General features: G+C 54.0%; 10 protein-coding genes across 10 annotated transcripts, besides 14 other annotated features; all 10 read left to right on the top strand.

The window, feature by feature from the left end:
- Positions 1 to 186: 186 nt before the first annotated feature.
- Positions 187 to 212: a microsatellite.
- A 121-nt stretch (positions 213 to 333) lies between these two features.
- Positions 334 to 353: a microsatellite.
- A 71-nt stretch (positions 354 to 424) lies between these two features.
- Positions 425 to 448: a microsatellite.
- Positions 449 to 468: 20 nt separating this feature from the next.
- On the top strand, positions 469 to 1,743 carry TraAM80_05233 (pre-mRNA-processing factor SLU7; the record flags this gene model as incomplete). The annotated part of the gene is made up of 1 exon (XM_029382122.1): positions 469 to 1,743. One exon carries the CDS (start codon positions 469 to 471, stop codon positions 1,741 to 1,743), a length of 1,275 nt encoding a protein of 424 aa, XP_029238045.1.
- A 386-nt stretch (positions 1,744 to 2,129) lies between these two features.
- Positions 2,130 to 2,166: a microsatellite.
- Positions 2,167 to 2,229: 63 nt separating this feature from the next.
- On the top strand, positions 2,230 to 5,988 carry TraAM80_05232 (WD repeat domain 35; the record flags this gene model as incomplete). Its single annotated transcript, XM_029382121.1, has 1 exon — positions 2,230 to 5,988. One exon carries the CDS (start codon positions 2,230 to 2,232, stop codon positions 5,986 to 5,988), a length of 3,759 nt encoding a protein of 1,252 aa, XP_029238044.1.
- Positions 5,989 to 6,273: 285 nt separating this feature from the next.
- Positions 6,274 to 6,309: a microsatellite.
- Positions 6,310 to 6,487: 178 nt separating this feature from the next.
- Positions 6,488 to 7,084, top strand: TraAM80_05231 (putative MIX protein; the record flags this gene model as incomplete). Its single annotated transcript, XM_029382120.1, has 1 exon — positions 6,488 to 7,084. The coding sequence occupies one exon, from the start codon at positions 6,488 to 6,490 to the stop codon at positions 7,082 to 7,084; it is 597 nt and encodes a 198-aa protein (XP_029238043.1).
- Positions 7,085 to 7,145: 61 nt separating this feature from the next.
- Positions 7,146 to 7,163: a microsatellite.
- A 283-nt stretch (positions 7,164 to 7,446) lies between these two features.
- TraAM80_05230 (uncharacterized protein) lies at positions 7,447 to 8,547 on the top strand (the record flags this gene model as incomplete). The annotated part of the gene is made up of 1 exon (XM_029382119.1): positions 7,447 to 8,547. One exon carries the CDS (start codon positions 7,447 to 7,449, stop codon positions 8,545 to 8,547), a length of 1,101 nt encoding a protein of 366 aa, XP_029238042.1.
- A 182-nt stretch (positions 8,548 to 8,729) lies between these two features.
- Positions 8,730 to 8,745: a sequence feature (A-rich).
- Positions 8,746 to 8,770: a microsatellite.
- Positions 8,771 to 8,831: 61 nt separating this feature from the next.
- TraAM80_05229 (putative poly(ADP-ribose) polymerase) lies at positions 8,832 to 10,544 on the top strand (the record flags this gene model as incomplete). Its single annotated transcript, XM_029382118.1, has 1 exon — positions 8,832 to 10,544. The coding sequence occupies one exon, from the start codon at positions 8,832 to 8,834 to the stop codon at positions 10,542 to 10,544; it is 1,713 nt and encodes a 570-aa protein (XP_029238041.1).
- A 202-nt stretch (positions 10,545 to 10,746) lies between these two features.
- Positions 10,747 to 10,771: a microsatellite.
- Positions 10,772 to 10,957: 186 nt separating this feature from the next.
- Positions 10,958 to 10,982: a microsatellite.
- Positions 10,983 to 11,008: 26 nt separating this feature from the next.
- Positions 11,009 to 12,007, top strand: TraAM80_05228 (uncharacterized protein; the record flags this gene model as incomplete). The annotated part of the gene is made up of 1 exon (XM_029382117.1): positions 11,009 to 12,007. One exon carries the CDS (start codon positions 11,009 to 11,011, stop codon positions 12,005 to 12,007), a length of 999 nt encoding a protein of 332 aa, XP_029238040.1.
- A 509-nt stretch (positions 12,008 to 12,516) lies between these two features.
- On the top strand, positions 12,517 to 14,127 carry TraAM80_05227 (uncharacterized protein; the record flags this gene model as incomplete). Its single annotated transcript, XM_029382116.1, has 1 exon — positions 12,517 to 14,127. One exon carries the CDS (start codon positions 12,517 to 12,519, stop codon positions 14,125 to 14,127), a length of 1,611 nt encoding a protein of 536 aa, XP_029238039.1.
- Positions 14,128 to 14,754: 627 nt separating this feature from the next.
- Positions 14,755 to 14,773: a microsatellite.
- Positions 14,774 to 14,781: 8 nt separating this feature from the next.
- Positions 14,782 to 14,811: a microsatellite.
- Positions 14,812 to 14,894: 83 nt separating this feature from the next.
- TraAM80_05226 (uncharacterized protein) lies at positions 14,895 to 15,968 on the top strand (the record flags this gene model as incomplete). Its single annotated transcript, XM_029382115.1, has 1 exon — positions 14,895 to 15,968. One exon carries the CDS (start codon positions 14,895 to 14,897, stop codon positions 15,966 to 15,968), a length of 1,074 nt encoding a protein of 357 aa, XP_029238038.1.
- A 263-nt stretch (positions 15,969 to 16,231) lies between these two features.
- On the top strand, positions 16,232 to 16,537 carry TraAM80_05225 (uncharacterized protein; the record flags this gene model as incomplete). The annotated part of the gene is made up of 1 exon (XM_029382114.1): positions 16,232 to 16,537. One exon carries the CDS (start codon positions 16,232 to 16,234, stop codon positions 16,535 to 16,537), a length of 306 nt encoding a protein of 101 aa, XP_029238037.1.
- Positions 16,538 to 16,796: 259 nt separating this feature from the next.
- Positions 16,797 to 16,846: a sequence feature (A-rich).
- Positions 16,847 to 17,526: 680 nt separating this feature from the next.
- Positions 17,527 to 17,558: a microsatellite.
- A 118-nt stretch (positions 17,559 to 17,676) lies between these two features.
- On the top strand, positions 17,677 to 18,027 carry TraAM80_05224 (uncharacterized protein; the record flags this gene model as incomplete). The annotated part of the gene is made up of 1 exon (XM_029382113.1): positions 17,677 to 18,027. One exon carries the CDS (start codon positions 17,677 to 17,679, stop codon positions 18,025 to 18,027), a length of 351 nt encoding a protein of 116 aa, XP_029238036.1.
- Positions 18,028 to 18,255: the final 228 nt, after the last annotated feature.

Here is an 18,255-nt window from a genome sequence, read left to right as displayed (position 1 = left end):
AACGAACAAAAGAAGACGATTGTGGGCGGCAAGGATCTTGTTTTTCTTCTGCCCATGCCCCTTCCTCTCCCCTTGATATATATCTCTCGATGGTGCAACACGACAGGGATGTTAGTAGTGGGGCGCAGGCGCATCTGATTCTCTCGGTGTTTGTGTATGTGTATGTTGTGGATTTTTTTTTCCATAATATATATATATATATATATATATATTACACGGACAAGTTCGGGAATACACAAAGGTACGCAGTCACACAAACGCATACAGACGTGTCCACAGACACACATGACTGTTGCCTATTACCTGTCAGATAACGTTATGGATCGCGCGACCGGGGGGGGGGGGGAGGGGGGATTCGGACGTTTTCACACTATTTCACCTTTTTCTTTCTTTCTTTAATCCTTCACACCCATACCTCATTTATACACACACACACACACACACACACTGCATTTGCCTACAGCCATTATGTTGAACAAGAAGAAGAATGCTGTGGATGAGGAGGAGGCAGGCATGACAGTGCGTCAGCGCCTGCGGCAGAAGCGCGAATTAGAGGAGAAGCGGAAGTTTGGCCTCGCACCGCTCGCCGTGGACGAAGTTTTGGGTAACGAGATTAGCCCGAATGTACCGCAGCTCATCTCGCAGGCCCCGTGGTACTACGGCACATCTGGCCCCACGCTTGACCACCAGCGCCTGAAACGCGAGGATACGATGGACAGGCTTCAGGACAAACACGACAAGGTCGTTGTGCTCGGAAAAGCAAAGACGTACACTGCAGGGGCCTGCTGCAACTGCGGTTCCAGCACGCACAAGACAAGCGACTGCTACAAACCGCGCAAGAAGGTAGGCGCCAGGTACAGCGGAAAGGTAACGGCGGTCGACATGCAGGTGGAGCGGGTGGATAAAAGTTACGCCCAAAAGCGTGAACGATACGCCATGGGCGCGGGTGTTGACTTGCTGCAGCAAGCACAGCAGGAGGAGGGAGAGGAAGAAACGCGGGCGGAGAGCAGACTTGAGGGCAACGGCGAGACGGTGAAAAAGTGCCCGCGTCTGCAGGATCTTTTTGCGACGCAAACGGCAGTGACAGGCGGCGGGGTGGAAATCAAAGAGCTGCCGAAGCACCTGCACAACCTCGACGACGACGGCGTACTGTTCGATCCAAAGACGGGGTCAATGCGTGGGAACCCGAACGCGGCGGATCCAACTCGAGCATTTCAGGGCGACCTTCAGCGCTACCGCACGGGTGACTACTACACATACCTTGATATGCAGCTGCGGTTTCTGAACGGTGAGTCGAAGTCTATTGTTGACTTTGGGCTGGACGAGCAGCTGCAGAAGCAGAAGCGACAAGAGCAGCAGCAAAAGGGCGAGGGTGACCGCAATGACAGCCGCGTCCGTACGGAGGAGGAAACGACGCGGGATCGATTGGTGCGATCACTCTACGGTGACTCCACATTAGCCTCTGCAGAAAGTTTGCTACGCATGAAGGAGGCAATTGTCAGTGTGGCTGCTGCTGCGTCGTCCTCTTCCACGCCAATGACGCTTCCTCACCCTCGTATGCTATCTGCGACGCGCAACGGCCATACCTGCGTCTACGGCAGTTACTTTGACCGTGATGGGTTCCGATGGGGGTACAAGTGCTGCAAGCGCCTTGGAAAGGATGCTGTGGCATGCCAATCAAAACAAGCAGAAACAGCCGTGGCCACAAAGGCAGAGGGGTGTAGTTTGGGCGAAGCATCGTGAAGAGTGGTATGCGTTTTTACTTTATCCTCTCCTCCTTGCGTGTTTGCCTTCTCTGCTCGTCTGGGAGTGTATGTCTTTTTCCTGCCGTCCGGTTCTCGTACAAGGGCCGATGCCCGTCCCATATACGCCTCTACACATGGAAGGTAGGGGGACGCCAGCCTCTCCGGATGTGTTCGTGTTTTTAATTGTCTGTATTATTTTCTTTCTCTACATTATCCCTCCGTTTACTTTTTTTTTTGCCACCTGTGCGTAGGTGCCACGCTCGTGAAGGGCGAGGAAAAGTGTATAGAGAAGCTGGAACAAGAACATTTCGCAAGCGAACAGTACAAACTCGTGGACGTTCAGGCACAGCCGTGGGGTGCGTAGAGTGGTGAAACGGAATTAGGAACAACATCAAAAACAAAAATAAATTACACACACAAAGAAATTAGGAATAACTGAGTGAGGCAAGTAGGTGGTGCGAGGAAAAGGGACGGAGGGAGAGCCATGTATGTGTACTTTAGCAAGCGTGTTGCAGTACCGGCGAGTACAGTTGTCACAGCTATCGCGTGGAATGAGGAGCAGGGCTGGCTGGCCTGCGGCGGCAAGGGCGGGCTGCTGAAGGTGCTGAAAATTGATAACGGCGCGGGGACGAAGGGGGCACTTTCGATGAATCAAACACTCGAAGGGCACTCGGCGGACGTGCGGGTTGTGGCCTGGAACCACCAATACGGCAAGCTCGCCTCCAGCGATGAGGGTGGCCAGATCATTGTATGGGCACTGCACAAAGGCATGTGGATGGAGGAGATGATAAACAACCGCAACAAAGGTACCGTGTCGGACCTTGCCTGGAACACTGAGGGCACGAAGATCTGCATCATCTACGCGGATGGCGCCGTCATTGTGGGTGGTGTTGACGGCACCCGGATTTGGGGAAAAGACATTAAAAATGAACTCGTGAAGGTGACCTGGAGCCCGGACGACCGCTGCATTCTTTTTGGCACCAAAACCGGGGAGATACTCGTGCACGACGGCGACTGTGGGCATATGGTGTGCCGAGTGCAGGAAACCTCCATGGAGGGTGAGGCGCCACTCACCGGTTTGTCCTGGCATCCCGCGTGGGTGGACAGTCCGGAGCCTCTTGCCACACTTGTCATCTGCTTCGCGAATGGCAAGATGCAGTTGATGCGCGAAATCGGTGACAACCATCCTTACCTCATCGACAGCGGAATTCCTGTCTCCAGCGTCGCCTGGAACCCACAAGGGACGATATTTGTAGTCTGCGGTGTGATGTCGACCGCAGCGATGTTGGGTGAAGCCTCGCCGTCTTCATCATCCTCATCGACGGTGTCGGCGCAATTCTTCAATACGGAGGGTATTCACCTGCGCACACTGCGCGTTAATGGGAGTCACTGCGGTGGAGTCACGTGGGAAGGTGATGGCCTTCGCGTCTGCGTTGCAGTTGACGCTGCGTTGTACTTTGCGAATGTACGACCCACGCACAACTATGCGTACTTCGCCAAAACCGTGGTGTTTGCCTTCCACAGGCCCGATCGTGCAGAGCAAGGCGTTATGTTTTGGAACACGCGAAGCAACGAACGCGTCATCCGCTACTTCCGTGGGCTCTTTTACATTGATGCCTGCAAGGACGCTTGCATGATCGTCAACTCTTCGGGTGACGGACGCCACCGCGTCATACAACTCTTGAACGCCATTGGGGGTCCCTTGGAAACGCGGATGATTGAGATGGAACCGCTTGCCTGCGGTATGAACTCCGAAAACATTGTGCTGGCTGACGAGGAGAACATTTACGTCTGGCAGTTCCGCGACCCAGGCGTCGTTCTGGACTTGCTGGACCCCATCTCTGTTCAGGCGAGTCGCCATGACACACGTGAGCGTGTGGTGCATGTTGACGACATTGTCCGTCCTGACACGCCACCCTCGCTTCTTAGCCACACCGCTGTCACGAATGATCTTGTCTGCTCACTTTGCCTTAGTGAAGACTTTCTTTTCGTCGTTCGTGAGTCGGGGCTGCTGCAGTTGTATCGCTTAGCCCCGTTAGAGCTTGTGGGCAAAATGATTTTGCCCTTCCGCGTACAGTCCATGGCGGCCAACTCGAATTCCACTCGCCTCTCGGTGTGTGATGTGGGTGGTACCATGACACTCTTTTACATTGATCTCACGAATCTCTCGTTGGTGCCCAAAAAAGTCTCCCCACAGCCCAACTTTGAGCGCAAGGATGTATGGAGCATGCGCTGGTCGAAAGACGATCCGGAGCTTCTTGTCGTGATGGAGAAGTCCCGCATGTACATTTTCCGTGGCATTGAAGCGGAGGAGCCAGTCCAGTCTTGTGCCTACATTTGCAAATTCAAGTCCTTCAAGGTGCGTGCACTGCAGCTGGACGAGATCATGCAGGACCCGGAGAGACCCCGCAAGGAACACGTTATCGACTTTGAAACACGGGAGCTGCGAGAGGCGCGGCAGGCGGTGGAAATCATGTCGATGCAGGAGGCCTACACGTACGTGGAGAAACATCCGCACCCAAAGCTGTGGGCATTACTCGCTGAGCACGCACTGGCGAAGCTTGACTTTGATCACGCGGAGATGGCGGTCGTCCGCAGCGGTAACTACCCGGCCATACAATTTGTGAAGCGCGTCAAAATGCTTGACGACCCGCAGAAGCAGCGGGCGGAGATCCACACCTACTACGGCCGTTTCGACGAGGCGGAGAAGATTTACAAGGACATTGACCGCAAAGACCTCATGCTTGATCTCCGCTACCGTCTCGGGGACTGGTTCCGTGTTGTGCAGCTTGTCCAGGAGGGTGGCGGGGACGAGTCACACATGCGGCAGGCGTGGGAAAACATTGGTGACTACTACGCCGACCGACAGAAGTGGACGAAGGCCTCTCAGTATTACACACAGTGTCGGCAGCTGCACAAACTCGCTCACATTCTTTTTTTGCTGGAGGACTATGACTTCCTCGCCCAACTCATCCCAAGCGCGGAGCACGACAAGGGGCTGCTTCTCAAGATTGGCGAGATGTTGTTTTCCGTCGGCCTCAGTGAGGATGCATCACGCGCGTTCCTCGCAGCAGGCGAGGCGCAGTTAGCGGTTGCCGGGTGTGTGCAGCTGCACCAGTGGGATAACGCCGTGGCGATTGCAGAGGCGCATAAGCTCAAGGACATTTTGCCGCAGCTTGCGCGTCACACGAAGAGTCTTATTGAGAATGAACGGCTTCCAGAGGCGATTGAGCTATACCGCAAGGCGGGCCAGCACGATGAGGCGGCGCGACTGCTTGCGCGTCTTGGGCGACGGGCTGCCGCCACAGACCCGTTGCGGGCCAAAAAGTTTTATGTGCTCTCTGCACTAGAAATAGAGAAGTACCGCAGGAAGAGGGCTACACTGAGCGGCGACGGCACAGCCGCCGTGGACATGCTGCTGAGTGAGGAGCGAGCTGCAACGTCTGAGCGGGTGTTGGACGCGGCTTGGCGCGGCGCCGAGGCATTTCACTTTTTCCTGCTCTGCCAACAACACATCCTGCACCGCAATCTGCCGTACGCCCTGAATGTGGCAATGCGGCTGATGGAGTACGATGATCTTATCAGTCCAGTTGATAGCTACCGCCTCATTGCCCTCACAGCGTACCTGGCAAAGAATTTTAGCATATGTAGCAAGGCGTTTACGCGCCTAGAAGCGGCGGAACAGATGGATGTACAAAAACAAAACGAGGAGGATGGGGGAGGCCCCGCGGTGGCCGGCCAGCTGCAATTGATTGACATGACAGTCGATCTCGATGTCTCCAGCAGAACCTTTGCTGCACAACGTAGCCGTGTCGCCATGACTGGCCTGGCAGGTGCAGTTTCCACAGGGATAAGCGGCACCACGACGTCATTGCAGCTGACTAACCCCTCGAAGGGAGTGGTGCCTGCGACGCAGTTTACCTACCCGACCGTAAGCCTGAAGGAGCCACGCCGTCGATTTGCTGATCTCGCGGTGAAAATTTTTACGAAATATAAGCCGGAGGACAACTCCGCGGATCGTGTGAAGTGCCCTAAGTGTGACACCTTCAACAAGGAGTGGGCCTCCGCGTGTGCTCACTGCCAGCATCCGTTTGGTATTTGCATCTTCACTGGACGCTGCATCACAACGGAGGATTTCTGGCAGTGTGCGGTTTGCCACCACCGCATCATTGAAGTGGAGGGTGACCGCTTCCGCAACTGCCCTCTTTGCCACACACCAATAAAGCACAGGGCCCGGAGTTAGAGCTGGGAGAGGGCGGAACTCCACGCCCTCCGTACGGCGTATGTATTTTTTACTGTTACAGTTGCATTCTCCGCCGACGCAGATGCCTTCCTTGGTACCTGGGTGAAGGACAAGGTTAACGGTGAATGAACCAACTCACCACAACAATTCCCTCATCCAAGAAGGTAATGACTCAATATGAAAAGGAAAAGGGGAAAAAACGCATTTTATTTTTTCCAAGTAGAAAGTACGAACAAAAAAAAATGCCTCACGTTTTGATCCTGAGCATATGCCATCACTCCAACATGTTTTTTGTTTGTTTGTTGGTTTGCTTGTTTGTTTTATATCTTCATTATATTTCGGGCTTCTTTGACGATGTGTGTGGCTGCCATAGTTATTAGTGGCTGATTTAGTTGGGCTCTCAAGGAGGGGGCACCACAAGAACCGCAATAGTAGGGAACAGAACGACGACAAAGGGAGTGAGATAGAGCGAGGGAGGTTAAACGGCGGAGTATACGTGATGCTGCGCCGAACTTCACGTCGCTTTGTAAGTGCCAAACAATTCTTTGGAACCGAAGGGCAACCAATAGAGCCGTATACTGCGAAGTCGCTTTTTCTGTTTAGCTTTATAGCCTCCATCGCGTTCCTGTCGGTGTTTAGTGTGAAAGAAACAAAGAAGGCAGGCCCACTTGAGATGCCGGACGAGCTGGAGGCGGAAAAACGCCGTAAGAATGATCCACGCCGCCCACCGTGGCCCCTGCTACATCAACGTGTCGTTCTTTTGCGTGAGGGAAAGGCGCCACACGATGATCTGCCTCTCTTGTGGGAACAGACACGGCATTATTACCCTGCCGACTGGCTTGTGCCGCTTGAGGTCACGCAGGTGCTGAAGTACACAAGTGGGGCGTACCTGCAAAACTACGTGGCTGACCCGGATCAGCTTCGCAAGGATGTTTTAATGCAGCTGCTCAACGTCAAGTATGGGCGCGTGAAGGACCCTAACGGAGGGCGCATTAACCGTGATGTGGAGGAGATCATCTCCATAGCAATAGAGGATCTGGAGAATATGGACCTTAGCCCCTCCGCGGACGCAGCGCTAGTGCCTACGCACACTTAAGGTAGACTGGACGGAACTTGCAACCGCAGAAGGCTAGATGAGGTGTTACATGTAGATTTCGTTTTTTTTTTTTTTTTTTAGGGTAGAGGGGGGCTGCAGCCGTGGTGTAGTTCTGCATGAGTGAGTGGTAGGAGATAGGCGTGGAATTGCCGCAGAGGCAATGAAAGTTGTTGGAGCGCAGAATCAACGCCACTCAAGATGTCCAGTCTCCGCTGCTGCTTTCCCTTCACGCACAACTGTGCGGAGAAGACGAAATATCTTGTGTACATCATTTATTTACTTCTTTATTTTCCTCTTTTTGTTTTTCTTGTTTTATGTTGCTTTACGTGCAGTTCTGCAACGTGTGAAGACCGGAAGCAGATATGCCGGAGGCGCATGGGGACCTTGTTCTTCTTCCACGTGTCTTGGCGCGTGCCTTCCGTTGCCTGCAGGATGTGCCCATTATGCACTTTGTGGAAGTAATCAAAGTCAACCGCCGTGGAAAGCGTCAACAACGTTTTTTTGTCATCACCCCCACGCACCTATACTCCTGTGTGGAGAATGGCACCATTCAGCGCTGCGTGCCGACGAGGAGCGTGGCGGAGGTGCACACGTGGGACGGTGAGCTGCCGCAAGTAGGGCTAAAGATCCCATCCGAGTACGACATGCTCTTTTTCATGAAGTCCGGTGCCGATGTGGCGGGAGTCGTGGCGGCGCTGCAGTCTGCCACCCGTGATGCTGCGAGCGGCGGTAGCGATCGTGGCGAGTTTTGCCTTGTGGGGGCGACGGAGGCGCTGAGCGCGGCGGCGTATGCTCTGGAGCGGCCGAAGTGGTTTGAGCAGGGGATTTCCCGCACGCTTGACTGGTCGGTGGGGGGCGTCGGGGAGGTGCCCGCTGTGGGGACGAGCTACGGCGTGCATCGGCCGTTTGTTTCCGCCAACACGGAGGGTCTGTTTCTGCGCGCACCAACGGCTGCGGCCGCCGTGTCTTCGTTGCCGCCCTTGTTTGTGGCCACAGGAGGAGTGACGTCGCCGTACCGGGGGGAAACTCCCCTGCCAGGTTCGTTACAGGGCACGCGGTGCCTCAGTCACGATTATAGCGCTGACGACGTGGCAGACGCCGCCGCTTCTTTCTTTGTATCTCCCAACTCTTTCCACGTCGAGTCCGTAGAAGTGGGGGTGGGACAGAGGACGACGGAGGTGGAGACGCGGAAGCAAACAGCAGCCACGTCAGTTGTGTCTAATAGCCACCACGACTACAGCGCAAGTGGCACAGCTGCTGTCGTGGCGGCGGAGCAGGCACTGTGGGAGCAACGGCGTCAAATGCAGGCGGAGAGGGAGCTGTGGTGCCTGCTGCTCGCCGCTGAGAGGCGCAACACGTACCGCCTACGCCAGGCGATATCAGACTTGCGTGGGCAGGTGCTCGCACTCTCTTCTCAGAACCTTGCCATGCGCACAGAGTTGCTCAGCCAGCGTGTTACTTGAGACTCAAGGAGGAGTGGTTCAATTAGTGGTAGCAACCATAGAGGCCAACCAACAACGGAGGAGGGGAAAATTTGTTGTTGTTGATGGTGGTGGGTGGCTGGGTGTGTATCGTTATTTTTGACCCATCTTTTCTGCTGTGCGGGTGGAGTTTTTTTTTTGTTTAATGATCTTATTGACGTGTATTTTCTCCTATTACTATTTTTTTTTATTTTTTTTCCTTTTTGCTTTCTCCTGCTTGCTGTGGAAGTGTACGACATAACGTTATCCCCAGAATAAGGATTCAAATGCCAAAGAAAGCCGCAGCCGTCGAGAAGGCTTCTCCAGCCAAGGGTGCTTCTGCACCTAATAAAGTGCCCACGGGCAGGAGGGCCGCGACAGCCAAGAAGGTCTCTGCTTCCACCGTCAAGAAGACAGTGAAGACGAACTCCCTCAAGGGCCGAAGTTCGCCCGCGGCCGTCGTGACACCGCCTTCCGTTGTCACAAATGCGGATGGCAACTTAGTGACATCGGCGGGTGGTGATAATGGAGGGCTGCGTCAGCGCATGCTTCAGAAGGGCCGAGGTGTTGTGGACGTACTTTCAGGGAAGGTGGGCATGTGCCACGTGTACGAACATTGCGGTGAGGTGTACCAGTGCACTTTGAACCAAACTCATGTTTCTGCCAACAAAAATAAGTACTTTATTCTGCAGTTGTTGCAGGATGACCATGGCTCCAAGTGCCACGTCTTCACGCGCTGGGGTCGTGTGGGCTACCGCGGTCAGAGCAACACAGAGGAGTTTTTTGATGCTGCGCATGCGATGAGGGTATTTCACGCGAAGTTCGCTAGCAAGACTGGAAACTCTTGGTCGAATCGGGCCCATTTCTCAAAGGTTGAGGGACGGTATGAGCTGATGGACATTGACTATGGGGCGGCGGCGGAGGAGGAGCAGAAGCAGGAAACGATGGAGCGAAATGGAGAGCCGGTGGCATCTGTGCTTCCAACCGAACTGCAGGACCTCATGAAACTCATCGGCTCCGAGAGCCAGATGATGTACGTGATGCGGGAGTTCGAGATTAACACGGAGAGAATGCCCTTGGGGAAAATCTCCAAGGTACAAATCACGCGCGCGTACCAAGTACTGAGGTCACTGGAGGCTGAGATGAAGAAAGGAGCTCCACAGCTGGAGCAGCTGTCAAACCAATTCTACACGCTGATCCCACACGCCCTTGGTGTCCGTCGGCCACCCATCATCGATTCGGACGACATGTTGCGGAAAAAGATGGAGATGCTGGAGACATTGGGCAAACTGGAGATCGCGGTCTCTATCCTTAGCGCTGAGGTTTCAGAGGAACTTCACCCCGATGACAAGCTTTATCGCAGCCTGAAATGTGAACTGAAACCTCTGGCCAGAGACGACCCTAACTTCCGACGCATCGAGGAGTACGCACGCAATACGCATGGCCCGAGTCACAAGTTTAGAGTTGAGGTGACACAGGTCTTCACAGTTCGGCGTGAGGGTGAGGAGGAGCGATATTCAGCCTTCAAGAAGCTTGGCAATCGGCAAATGTTGTGGCATGGCTCACGTATCACGAATTTCATCGGTATTCTCGCCCAGGGCCTGCGCATTGCCCCACCAGAGGCTCCGTGCACCGGATACATGTTTGGTAAAGGGATATACCTGGCGGATGTGTGCACGAAGTCGGCAAGCTACTGCTATCCGGCGGAGGACACTAACATTGGACTCATACTGCTCTGCGAGGCTGCGCTGGGGAAACAGAGCAAGCTGACTGCGGCGGCGTACATGGAAAAGCCAATGCGGGGGACAAACGCGACAAAAGGTGTGGGAACCTTCTTCCCTGATCCAGACGGCGCAGAAGTGGTGGATGGCGTGCTGTGGCCGAAAGGTCGCTTGAAGGAGGAGAGGACTTCCTCTTCGCTAATCTACCCCGAACACATCATCTATGACGTTGAACAGTGCAAAATAAGCTACTTGGTTCAAGTGAAGATTTACCGTTAGCAGTCTTGGTGTGCCCACCCATTCTTCTTTAATGCTTTCTTTTCCAGTTTTTTTTTCTTTTTTTCGTTTATCCCTCCCCTCCCTTATTTTGCGTCAGCTTTTTTTGGTATGGTCTCCAACTTTTTTTGTTTGTGCTGGCAATACATTATGGTTTTTGGCGTGATATTTGTTTCAATCGTTTTTCGGTGTGGATGTCAAGAGAATAAATTATATATGTATATATATATTGTTGCTGCTGTTCCAGTGTTATAGTAGACGCTGTTCTATCCCGCCTTTGTCCCGGCGCAGAGCGGCTGGACGGACGGGCTCGGCAGAAAACTCATGATTGCGTCTCCATCATGCGTCGTGGAACATGAAATTCTTTTTTTTTTTTGTTTTGCTGTTGCTGATACAAACTCCTTTGCTTCACGTTGACAACACACACACACACACACACACGGGGCAGGGGTAAGGCGGGGTGGGGAATGATGTCGGTTCTTCGCCCAGTGAGGGATACGGCAGTGGAGCTGCCGTGGAAGTTGCTTGTTGCCGCCGCACAGCCGTATCAAACGATCTCGGGGCCTGCGCTTTCTGTGAACTTCCTCCAGCAGTCAAACCTTATGTCGTTTCAGCGCCTCCCTTTTCATCACTGCGGTGTCTCGGGCCGGTACTACCACTCGCTTCTGCATAGCCTTGCGGAGTTTGCGACAACACCGAGGCCTGTGCGTGACAGCCACGTGAATATGCTGCATGCCCCCATGGAGGACTTTTGGCGAGCTGTGGGGGTTCTTAATTGCGTATACCTCACACACTATTTTCCGTTTATTCAGGAGCATCCGGCAATGGGGGCAGTAGAGTTGGCGCTGCCGTCGCACCGCAAGCAGAAGGATCTGCGTTTGTCGCTTTACAGTGGCACGCACCAGCCCATATCTACGATGCTTCTTACAGGCTCTTATAGTGGCGTGCTTGTAGGGCGAGAGGATGATCTTGTGACGCCGCTGCCTCACAGCGACCAGGATGAGGAGTCGTTGAGGCTTGCAACTACTGGGGAAGTGCGGCAGTTGGCTGACGGATCGATCCTGCAAAAGGCAATCTTCACGAATGTCGGGCAACAGAGCAGCGATGTGGTTTCACCGTGGCGGCTGGATGCTTGCGTCGCCGAGTTTTGTCAAATACTGGCGTCCGCAGGCCTGCTGGCGCCACATGTCACCAGTGAGAGGAACCGCGTGTGGACCATCGTCGCCCAGCAGGCATTGACCCACGGGGAACTTTTGACCGATGCGCCGTTTGATGTTGTAAGCGCCATACCTCGTGTTTTTGCAACGTATCGTATGCCGCCGTGGCGTCATCGCATTGGATTGCCATCGTTCAGCGGTGAACAGCAGCCGCTGTGTGTTGCGTTGCGTGTGGAACTGCGACAAGACGGTCGCACGTTAGTGGTGGGGACGTACTTTCTTGTGGAGGTGGAGGGACGTATGGGATAACTTTCTTTCGTGTGTGTTTCTCTTTCTTTCGCTGGCTCGTTACCACTGTGATAGGTGCCGCTTCCGTTTTTTTTTTTTTTGCTGCCCGCAGTACTTATTATGCTCTCATCATTATTGTTTCCTTCTTTTTTTTTGTTCCCTCTTCCTCGCACTTCTGTTGTGGTGTGCCGCGTTCGTTGCATTGATAGGTTGTTGTTGCGGTGTATCCTTCTGCGGGTGAAACCCTTCACTCCTCTGCCCCGCGTCTCCCTCGATTTCCGCTGTGGGTCTGTTTCCTCCGGCTGCAAAGGCGATACGTCAGAGTGTAGGAGAACGTGTGGCATCTTGACCACATTTGCAGTGTAGCTCACACCGGCCTTGGCTGCTGGGTGGCGGGAGGAGCAACCGGGCGTGCCTACGTGTGAGGGTGGCGGACAAGGAGTGGGGGCTGAGTTAGGTGGATAGAGCGACGATAGCAAAGTGACCATAGAAAACAGGCGAGGGCTGCAACCAAACGAGGGCATACAACAATGCCTAAACATCGGAAAGGCAGTCGTGGGGTTGAAGCGAGGGGCATCAGCAACTTCCTGTACGAGTGGCAAAGTGAAGCAACAAGCGCTGCCCGGCGGCCCTACGCGCCCCGGAGATATGTTGATCCCGCTGTGCTGAAGCGTGCGTACATGCTGCATAACTTTCAGTTTGTGCTTCGGCCTGACGCTTACGAGATGAGGCTGACACCGGGGCTTCCGCGGGGAAACTGGAGGTTGAGCAACGTGCTTTACTCAAGCGATGCGGCACCGCCGTGGGACGCTGTCACCGCTGTCGTGGTGCGTTGCACGATCGACCAATTTCAGTGTCCTATTTGTCTTGAAGCGCCAACGGCCGCGCGGGTTGCCGACTGCGGCCACGTCGTTTGCCTCCCCTGCATGTCGCAGTACTTATCGATGCTCAAGCAGGAAAATAAGCAACGCACCTGTCCGGTGTGTCACAACTTTGTGACACTGAACATGCTTCGGCCGTGCATATTTCGACCAGTTGAACTCTTATATTGCGGTAACCGTGTCAGTTTCACCTTGCTTAGGCGACGCGGGGGTTGCTGCGTGCTGCTGCGACACGATGACACCCGCTGGGGTGACACGGCACCGCTGGAGGAGGAGTTGCCGCTGCCCTACCCGCAGGAACCATCGGCAACGTTCAGCAGGTACATACTCGCCACAGCGGAGAGCGAAAATACGCAGCGACGCCTCGATTGCACAGCCATAATGGATCAGCTGAGTCAACTCAATGCACAGCCCAGACCATTGTCGCAGTTTGACGACGCGGTTCTGTACTTTGCTGAGAAGGCGCTTGAAATGGTGCTCCAGGAGGGCGACTCTCAGTCCCTGCACACAACCACGCGCAACTCGCCTCCGATCGCCCCGAAGCACCCAAACTTGGATGGAGAAAAAATGTATTATTTGTACGGCGAGTCGGAGGGGCGGCCGTATTACATGCACCCTGTCTCTTTCAAAATGTTGCGAGATGATGCTAACACTCGTGGGACACCGCTGCTGGGCACTGTGGAGGCCCCAGTGGATGAAATTGTGTCCTTTACGCAGGATGAGGCGTCCAGGAAACATTACAAGGCATCCGCTCATGTGCCGCTTCACGGGACAATCAAGTTTTGCCTGCTCGACCTTTCGGATGTGGTGCTGCCGTCGACGCTAAAGGCCTTTGAAACTACGCTTGCGCGGATGCGGGAAGCCCGGCGGCGGCGTGAGGCAGGCAGCGACAGCGGTGGCGAAGATGTCTCTTGGCAGGCCTACTTGCGCCGCTATCGTGCCGTCAGCCCCCCGCAGACCTCCGACTCTGGCTTCTCGCCGGAGCTCACCTTTTCCGACTACTCCGGAGGCTCTGACCCGACACTGTCGCCTGGCATTACGGCGTGGAGCGAACCTGGTGGACTCAGCGGCGACTCTTCGCTCGAGACGCGGCAACGTGCGACAAAACGGCAAGAAATACCGATTGCGAGCTGCTGGACAACAGAAAACTCGCGGCGACTCTTCGCAACGCCACCGATGCGGCCAGCCAAGCCAACGTGGGGCGGCCACGTCCTCCATCTATACCAGACCCCCTCCACTGGCTCGCATCCGTCCCGGTAGCTGCAAAGCGCAGGCTGGAGGAGAAGGAGGAAAAATCGTGTTGAGGAAAATAGCACCAAAACGAGAAACTAGTGAAGGGAGAGACGCAGAACCCCTACCACCACCAAAAAAAAAAGAAAAAAAGGGAAAATAAGTGGAGCAAAAATGAGGCAGTCTCCGCCGGCCCCTCGCAGCCAAAATAGAAGGACCACAACAGCGGAATCGGTGGGTACTTTGATGGCATCAATGGCAGCAGCACGGGGAAAGGAAAAAAAGGAAAAAGAAGGGGTTGCCAGGCATATGTGGACTGAAGTTGAAGAGAAAAGCAGTGTTACTTTTTTTTTTTGCATCAGCTTGGGTTCCGTGGGAAATGCCGCTGCATGTACGGCGAGAGGGTGGCACACGCTATGCCGAGAAACACAAAGCGGGGAATAGACGAAACGGCAACCGGAGCAGTACGCGAAGATGGAAGGTTTGGATGTCAAGAACACCAAAAAAAAAAAAGACAGTGTTGAAGTGTGGGTAAAGTGTGAAGCTGTGTGCTTGTTGCAAACTTAACGGCACCGTTCTCTTACTCTCTTTCCGGCTTCCTCCTCCTTCCGTGCCGCCACCCTCCCCCCAGTTGCCTTATCTGTGTTCTACTCGGCACTCCTCCTCTTCCTCCTCCGTGGCGTTCACCAAACACACCCACACACACGCACATACCGCAATGCGATGCACATGGGCAGATGCGGGGAAAGGGGAAGAGCGCAAGCGTTTAAAAAAAAAAAAAAAGAGACTTGTGCAGGATGTGGCGCGACCAGCCGAATATATTGCGCGCGCGACACACTGGCAGCACTTTTTATTTGCCCGGAGGGGGCACTAGCAGCGAGCAGGGTGGATCCGTGCCACAGGAGCCGTGCGAGTACTCCCTCCCTATAGTGAATCCGCATGACATACGGGACTGCTTGAGCACCGCGGAGCGTGGTTCGTCTGACACGAATGTAGTGGCGCTGCTTTCACGCTATCGGGTTGAGAACGAGAGGCTTCGAGATCAATTGAAGGCGCATGCCGTTCACGAGGCACTACTCGAGCAGCGTCTACACGAACTGAGCGCCAGAAACACCGCCCTTTATTTGCAAGAGTTTCGCAATAGGGAAAGCGATTCTGCTCTGGACGCGCTGAGAAAACAGCTAGAGGATCGCGAGCATGAGGTGCGTGCTCTGCAGCGCCAAATGGAGCAGCAAGCGGGACGCATTGCTGCATTTGAGGAAGTCGTTTCACGTCCTTCGCGGAACTCGGACGCGTCCCCGGCGACGCCTTCATCGTCATCCTTGTCGTCGTCGTCATCGCGTCGCACACACGAGCTTTTGTGTCAGATATTAAGCAGTATGGGGTTTTTAAGAAGTGTGTTTAGTGCAGTTAAGCATTGCCGAACAGTACCGCATGAGGAATCAGGGTGCTCGCGCCCACTGCAAGAGTGCATGGCACGTTGCCTGCAGGCTGCCCTGCGGGGTAACCAGGAGACGCTGGGGGATATGCTGGCCCGAGGGCACCAAGCGTCGTGTGAAGAGTTGGCCCTTGCCACTCGTGAGGAAGTGATTTTTTGTGAGACCTCAGCGGTGCAAATAGCGGCACAGCTACTTGCCGAGAGTACGTCTCCCGCGACCTTGGGGGCGGCACCCAAGACAACACCCTTACCGCCGTTAGATGATGACAGTGCAGGCGCAGCCGAGGAAGAAAGCGAGGGACGAGGGGATATGGGCGGTGAGAAGCGTGCTTCTCTCATAGAACAGAAACCGCCGTCAGCAGATCTGACGGCATCCCGCGAGACACGAAAGCCAAAAGCACGGCCCACGGTTGACGACTGCGAGGTTCAGTGAGGCAGGCTGTGTGGATGGATTTTCTGAGAGAACCGACGATGCGGCTTTTTGTGTCCATATATTCCTGCAGAGGGACCTTCCTTTATGTTTTCCCTCACCTCTTCCCCCCACCCACCTCCACAGTGGCAAGCTTGTCTTTTTGTCCGATTTTATTTTACTTATTTCCTTTCTTTCCTCTATCTATCTGTACCGAACTCTTTATTCGTTTTGCAGGTGAAGGCTGCTCCATCATCAAGACAGATTTACTCAAACAGCTCGGATCAATGTCCCCCGACTTTGCCTTCCATGACGTCTCTAACGACGCCATCAAGGCGATGACGCCGAGTGAGGCTCTGCAAAAGCATCTTGAGAATGCGCAGCTAGCGCATCGCGTGTGTGTCGCCAAGGCTCTGAAGGCTGATGAGCCGCCGGTGGAAAAGTGCGCCTTGACGTGGGGCGAAGTGCTTATCCGCTATCAGGCATGGGCAGAGTACCGCCCACCTTTTCAGGATAGCGTCGCCCAGTCCAAATACAAGAAGTACTGGACGAAGAAGCGCCAGGCCGAGGATGATAAGAGCCCCTTCAAATAAAGAAGCAGCCGTGGTGTGGAGAGCTGCTGCTGCTGTAGCGTGAATCTGTTGCCTGTAGTACGCCTCCAAATTTAGTAGTGGACAGGTGCGCCTGAGCGGAGGTTATGATACAAATAAAATATGAAAAAGAAAATATGTGTCGGTGGTAGTACCCTCAGCAGAGGAAACTTCATACGCGCAGTGACGTACTTCCATTTGTTTCTGTTTGTTTCTATCCCTTCCCCCGAGAGAGGTTGCAAACTGCTTCTATGTGTGGCTTTTTTTTTTTGCATGAATTGTTCGTCTTTGTTTTGTTTTGTTTTTTCTTGTGCGCCTTTCTGTCATCTAACCTGTAGCACAGTTAGATCTACTCCCGCACCAATGCAATGAAGTGCCGAATGACAAAAGCATTTTTTATTTTCTTTTGGTGTATGTGTGTGCCGTTACTCATTGAAGCTCTTATCCTCGACCAAAGCACGCACCACCGCCACCTTCTTGGCCTTTAACGTCTTTTGGAGCCGTGTCTCCTTGTGCCGTACCTTTCCGCCGCCACTTCACTCTTTGCTTCCGGGCACCCTGGCGTTATTTGATGCGGCGTGAAAGAGATTCCTCATTGCTGGCACTTCGTGGCTAAGACTAGTATTGGCAGCAAACGGACCTCTGCAGAGAGAGGGAGCTGTTCTTTGGGGCGCTGCGGCGCCACCAAATTGCTTCTCCCGGCGCCACATTTTATTCGGAAGAGTGCGACATGTGTGTTTACCCGGGGCTGAGGCAATGGGGTACTAGTAACATCTTTCCCCAGACCCACTAACACCCAATTGAGGAGTCGCAAGCCTCCCCCAGTTTCACTGTAGTGTCGAGCGCATTAGCCCAGACGCAATTGGCAACTCTCTGGCCAGCCTATATTAATGCAGTGAGGTAGCTGGCTTGTGAACGCACCAATGTGTATCCCACTTGGCGCGAACACTCCATCCACAAGGTCTCCCTAGAGGCGGTGTGTAGTTGACGAAATTTATACCTTTATATATATATATATATTATAAAAGGGTCATGGCACAACTTTTGCCCCGCTCTCTCGTGAGATGTTCTTTTTTTAATTATTATTTCCAGTGTCCGTAACAATTTACGGGCAACGTTTGTGTTTTGTGTTTATTACATGAATGCCGTTTAATATATATGCGGCGGGTGTGAGCGCCTCGGTGTCGAAGCCCCGCGCAGGGGAGGAGGGTACGCCCATGCCGTGGATGTGGAGTTGGAATTTATGCAAGCTTGAGCTGGGGTTAGTGGAGCACCTTGCGGGACAAAGAGACGAGGTCGACAACGACGAAAGAGGGGCAAGACGTAATGGCCCCACGAAGAAGCTTCGTTTTGTTTTATTTACTTGTATGTTTTGTGTCGGCGGATTTCATTCCCGTGTCAGGCTCACAGGCCCAGACACGTGGCAGCGGTATCGGCGCGCAGGAAAGGGAGCGGGCGTGGCGGCGGTGGTAGGAGTGGTTGAAGACGTGTGAGGGGGCAACTACTCTCATTCTGCTGTGGGGGGCATTTTTATGCCAAAAACGCGGGGGCGGCTGGGACCCATGGCACCTATGACGGCTCTCTGGACTGCGCAGCGTGCTCGCCGACTGTTTTTTTTTTTTGAGAAGGGAAATGTATGTACAGTGGGCGCCCAACGCGGCTTGCGCTGCAGACGGTTTAAGCTAGCAAGTTGCTACTGTGCGCCTGCGTGTACTTCGATG

This window comes from Trypanosoma rangeli (genome assembly GCF_003719475.1).
Source record: "Trypanosoma rangeli strain AM80 chromosome Unknown Tra_15.4_contig_00166, whole genome shotgun sequence".
Lineage (NCBI taxonomy): Eukaryota > Euglenozoa > Kinetoplastea > Trypanosomatida > Trypanosomatidae > Trypanosoma > Trypanosoma rangeli.
Note: the sequence above shows the minus strand (reverse complement) of the source record. Positions and strands in the feature narration are given on the sequence as shown.